This window comes from Penaeus chinensis, chromosome 40 (genome assembly GCF_019202785.1).
Source record: "Penaeus chinensis breed Huanghai No. 1 chromosome 40, ASM1920278v2, whole genome shotgun sequence".
NCBI classification, from domain to species: domain Eukaryota; kingdom Metazoa; phylum Arthropoda; class Malacostraca; order Decapoda; family Penaeidae; genus Penaeus; species Penaeus chinensis.
Window position 1 is genome coordinate 10,689,546 of NC_061858.1, and position 5,651 is coordinate 10,695,196.

Consider the following 5,651-nt stretch of genomic DNA (forward strand, 5'->3'; position numbering starts at 1 on the left):
AGAAGAAACTGGATATGACATATCACACCTCATTGACGAAAATGTGTTCCTGGAGACATCCATTGGCGAGCAGTTTGTGAGACTTTACATCATCCCAGGTGTACCAATGGAAACTGAGTTTGTACCACGCACAAAGGGAGAAATCAAGCAACTGAAATGGTTCCCAATTCATCAGTTGCCAGTACACAAATATGATAGAAATTTTAATAAACTCAACGGGTCTACCAATACGTTTTATATGGTCATGCCTTTTGTCAAGTAAGATTTTTATTTATTTATTTTATTTTATTCCTTTTTCTTGATTTTTTCTTGATTTTTTGCCTTTTTAGGATGATGATATTCTGAATATCTTTATGCTCTTGGGATAGTAATTTTAATCTATTCATGTTTAGACTATTAATAGCAAGAACACTTTCTCCTTCTCTAGCCATAGTAATTGGTATTTATTTCCCATGAAAGGTTTTCCCTCTTTTTAGCTTTATTGATGCTGATAGAATCAATATTGATAGGATGTGTGTCTGCTCAAATTTAATGTTTTTCAACAAGCTAACTTGGTACAGTTGCCATAATTAGCTTATAATGGTCTAAGTATATTTTGTTCACCCTGCACATTTGATAGTAATAGTGTTACACTTTTTTCCTTGGCAGCTTGAGAGAACTGGCATTGTGCCAAGTAAATAAAATTTTAGGCAGTATATATAGATTCATCTATTATGTATTTCTATATATATTTATTAAGGGTTATATTCTACTGGTAATACTGAGAATTCTCTTATTTTATTAATTACTTTTATTCTTTTTTCTATACTAACATGCTATTTATGGTTTAAGTCTAAATGATACAGTACCCAACTGTTATTCAGCATATTTAATCATCTTTCTATTAACAGACCCTTAAGAGAATGGCTTGCAAATCGAACTCGAGCATCCAATGGGAATGGGAATGGCCGAGAGGGACGGCGACGCCACCGCAGCTCAACTACCAGTACCTCTGATCGCCAGAATTACAACCAGCTCCACCACAGTCATTCCCCAGCTGCTACTCAAGATGCACTGAGGAAAGCAACACCTGACACGTCTAAAAAGCAACAAAATTCTGCATTTTCCTCCCTGATACAGGTGATAAACTTTCATAACTGTTCCTTTGCCTTTAGGTTTTCATAGAAGCAAATATTGTTTTACCTATTGCTGTTTGTAGATATCCATAAGCCTAGTGGCAAAACATGATATATTGTATTGTCAAAACAGTATAATTAAAAACTTTGTAATATAATAAAAAACTTAAATATGTTTTATACTAGGTAACTCTAGTTAAAATAATTATTGAAGGTTTTCTTAGTTAACGTTGGTAATAGAATATTTTATAGTATTATACAATGCAATTTTTTTTTTCTGCCGATCATAGGAAGAAATTGAAGGTTATGAACGCCTTAAAGCAGACAGTTCACCTCGGAGGAAAGAGATGGGTGCCAAACCAAAAACAAGGAAATCTCTGTTTGACGGTAAATCCTTTCATGTAATTTACATTATGTGTCAATTTATTATTTATTATTATTTTACTGTTTTCAAATCAGAATTCTCCCATTGAACAAACTGAAAGTGCTGATGAAGTTGTCAAATAAGTGTACAGTATTCCCTCTTTTGGCCTTAGGTTCTAGTGGGAACAACTTGTTTTGTAGGCTTCCATATGAAGTAGGTATTTGTGCACATGTGGGTGCATGTGGACCAGTGTCCTTGACACTGATATATAGATATAGGTATAGATATAGGTATAGATATAGGTATAGATATAGATATAGATATAGATATAGATATAGATATAGATATAGATATAGATATAGATATAGATATAGATATGTAGATATATATATATATAGAGAGAGAGAGAGAGAGAGAGAGAGAGAGAGAGAGAGAGAGAGAGAGAGAGAGAGAGAGAGAGAGAGAGAGAGAGAGAGAGAGAGAGAGAGAGAAAGAAAGAAAGTACAGTATTCCCTCTTTTGGCCTTAGATGCTAGTGGGAACAACTTGTTTTGTAGGCTTCCATATGAAGTAGGTATTTGTGCACATGTGGGTGCATGTGGACCTATGTCCTTGACACTGAGAGACAGACAGACAGACAGACAGACAGACAGACAGACAGACAGACAGACAGACAGACAGACAGACAGACAGACAGACAGACAGATAGAGACAGAGACAGAGACAGAGACAGAGACAGAGAGAGACAGAGAAAGAGATAGATATCCCAGTGCTGACGGCATGACGTGTATGTACGTGTCATGCCCACTGTGAGATGTTTAATTGTTTTTACACATAGATGGCTACACTTGTACCAAGTCACAAATGAGCCAATTACGAGTACTACCTGTCTTGCCCGTTTGCCCTTTTCTTTGATTTATGAAAATATTTTACGTTATCTTATTTTGCTGTTACTAATGTTTATGACATTATAATAATTATAATGTTTATGATAAAAATAACACCATCGATATTCATAGCACTTGCAAAAAATACAATTTTCCCGCCAATTCAAATCAGGTAAGGTCACAAGGTCTACTTATTTACTCCTTTATGGCTAAACACTAGCAGAGCCATCTATGTGCAGAGAGATTTCACAAAAAATATAATAAATGAGCACAGCATTTTCCCCATTCATTATTAATTTTCCCCAGCGGCATTAGGATATTGATATAGGTATAGATATAGATATAGATATAGATAGATATAGATATAGATATAAGTAAATATATATATATATATCAATATATTTATATATATAAATATATAAATATATAGATATATAGATATATAAAAATATAAAAATATAAAAATATAAAAATATATATATATATATATATATATATAGAGAGAGAGAGAGAGAGAGAGAGAGAGAGAGAGAGAGAGAGAGAGAGAGAGAGAGAGAGAGAGAGAGAGAGAGTGAGAGAGTGAGAGAGTGAGAGTGAGAGTGAGAGTGAGAGAGAGTCAGTGAGTGAGTCAGTGAGTCAGTGAGTCAGTGAGTGGGAGTTGAACGAGTCAGTGAGTGTGTTTCTGTGTGTCTGAGAGTGTGTGTATGTTTGTTTGTTTATTTGTGTCAGAGTCTGTTGTGTGTGATATCTTTGGATAGAGTTAAGGGAACCGTACTTAGACCTTTGTTTTCTTATTTGGTTATTTACAGAAAATCAGGAGGAAACCCCAAAATTCACATTCAGAAGCAGAGGGAAGGGCCGGAACAAAGGTGGTCAAACTGACAGCATGGGGGGAGAAGCAGTATCCAAGGGCTTCCGATCTTATTCTTGGCAGATATTCCAAATTAACAAGAAGGAGGTCTTTGAAGCAGTGGACAGAGTGTGGGCAGATGTGATGTTGTCCTGGTAATAAAGGGAGAAAAGCAGACCCTTATTTGCTCATGAGGTCAGGCACACTTAGAAGCATTCCCCTCTGGAAATAACGTGCACAATTTTTTCCTAACTTTCTCTTTGTGTATTTCCTTGTAGTGCTTATTATCTGTTTTAATTTTAGGAATTGGCGTTGTTACATCTTTTCATGTTATTTTGTAATGACAAGTGATGTCACCTTTTTTTTGAAATCACATATTATTTTCTCATCTCATCGTTTCACATTGTCTCTATCACTTATTTTTTTACGCTCCATTCTGAGGAATTCCACAGAAGTTTTGATTTCTTTTGAGGTATTTTTTCCCTTCATTTTATCAAGATCAAAATATTATACTTTAATATTATTTAGTGTCTTTTGTAAAAAATGCTCATGTAGATACAAATGTATTAACAAAGCTTTAATTATGACTGGTTTGAGAGGGCTCCTAAATTAGAGTTTTAATGGCTAATTTGCATGAATGTTAGGATCTTCCCAAGTAATAACAGTGAGTCCAAACTGTCTCAAAATATGTTGTTACTATTTTTATTTGGATTTTAGTACAAATGATTAAAGGAAGGATATAAACAAAGTAGTTGAGTAATGATTGAATTTCAGCATCTTTACTATGTCCTCTTCATTTCTGTTTCAGTTTTTCACAAGTAGGTAATATTTTATTCTCATGATCAGAATTTATGAATTAAATTGTGTTTCTTTATGTGTATGTAAAGTCATAGCAGAAGTATATAATTGTAACTTTTTACATGTGCAATTTATTTAGGAGTATTTTATATACAAATTATATTTCTTCATGCTCTACAGTATGATCTTGTAACTCAACTTTTAAATCCTTTTTTTCTAATGGAAACAACCATTTCTGATCTCATTAAAATTACCTCACCTCTTGATTGGCTTCATTTTCTCATATGCACTTTTACTAATGGAGAAGTTATGAATGAGAATGAATGGTTACACAATTTAAGATGTCTACTTTATTCTTCAGTATTACAACTTTATCAGAATTACATCATTCTGATAAAGATGCAATATATCAAAACCAAACTTGGGTCTCTTTAATTTTGTCATTATTTGTTTTCATTCATTTCTTCTTCTGTATTTGTCACAATGAACTCTGTTCAGCAACTTTACAAAATCTTTTATTGTTCTGCTTGTAAGCTTAATTTTGATGTATCAACCATATCCTGACTTTAAAATTTTGGTAATTATCTGACCAATGTTACCCAGTGGTAAGTTAAGGGAACAGAAATTGGTGGAAGGAAACCAGTGTAGGATTTGTTTTTATTATTTTGATAATACAAAAGCTGGTGACTGAACATGGTCCTGTTATGTTATTTCTGAAAGTAAGGAAACTGACATTTACTTTTGAATATCAGGACATATATTGTGATCTTGACATGGATTACTGGAGAACTTTTCTTCTGCACTGTCAATTTTTTGCTATTCTTAAATAGTTTATGGTCAATGCATATATGGCTATATGACATGCAAGAATTGTATACAAAAGAAGTTCTTATATTTTGATATTATTTTGAGTTGTGTATCATATGAACACTAAGAGAAAAGTCAAAAGAAATTATTTTTTTCTAGATGGCAGTAGGGGTTCAGATTTTCAATCACCTTTTCAAAATACCTAGTTTTGTTGAAACATATCTAGTCCATTATGAAGACTAGGCTGTTATGAAGACTTGAGTAATAGGACACATGCCTATGCTTTGAAGTGCTGTGATATGATTCTGCACAGTGGTTGTTTTTGGTTATAGAGTACATTCAACACTTTTGTCTTTCATTTAGGGATGCTAATTTAATTCTCCCTTTTAAGAAATTAAAGATGATGGGCCAGGGCCATGATACAATGCTCTTTTTTGTCAAAAGTTAGTCTGTGGTGTCATATGATGAATTTAATAAACAAGTGAGATTAATGAGGTTGGTAGTTTAAATGACATATGCCCATAAAGTGCCATCATTATAGAACATTAAATTTAATTTTAAGAAAGTGCAGAAGCACTCCATCTCCCTAAGCCCATCCCTGGTTCCTCTCTTAATTCAGCAATGTCTGCAACATGAATTCACTCTTATTCAGTTATTATCTCTCTTTCTTACATTCTCTCTTGTTTAGTTATTCTCTTTCTTATTTATTTCTTCTCTTATTTATTCATTCACTGTTCTTTCTTCTTTTCTTTTTTTTTTACTCTCTCTTCCATTCACTCAATATCATTTATTTACTCTTACTCTCTTTTTACCCCTTTCTTTTGGCATCAT

At 33.2% G+C, this 5,651-nt stretch overlaps 1 protein-coding gene across 2 annotated transcripts in view; it reads left to right on the plus strand.

Moving 5' to 3' along the window:
• LOC125047299 (m7GpppN-mRNA hydrolase-like) overlaps positions 1 to 5,315 on the plus strand; it is an 18,639-nt gene extending 13,324 nt beyond the window's left edge. For both annotated transcript variants that reach the window (XM_047645546.1, XM_047645547.1), the window contains 4 exons: positions 1 to 258; positions 891 to 1,119; positions 1,406 to 1,502; positions 3,175 to 5,315. The exon at positions 1 to 258 is cut by the window's left edge and continues 5 nt beyond it. In XM_047645546.1, the coding sequence (XP_047501502.1) occupies positions 1 to 258; positions 891 to 1,119; positions 1,406 to 1,502; positions 3,175 to 3,374 (784 nt within the window). In that variant the 3' untranslated portion in view covers positions 3,375 to 5,315. The remainder of the gene's footprint in view (positions 259 to 890; positions 1,120 to 1,405; positions 1,503 to 3,174) is intronic.
• Positions 5,316 to 5,651: the final 336 nt, after the last annotated feature.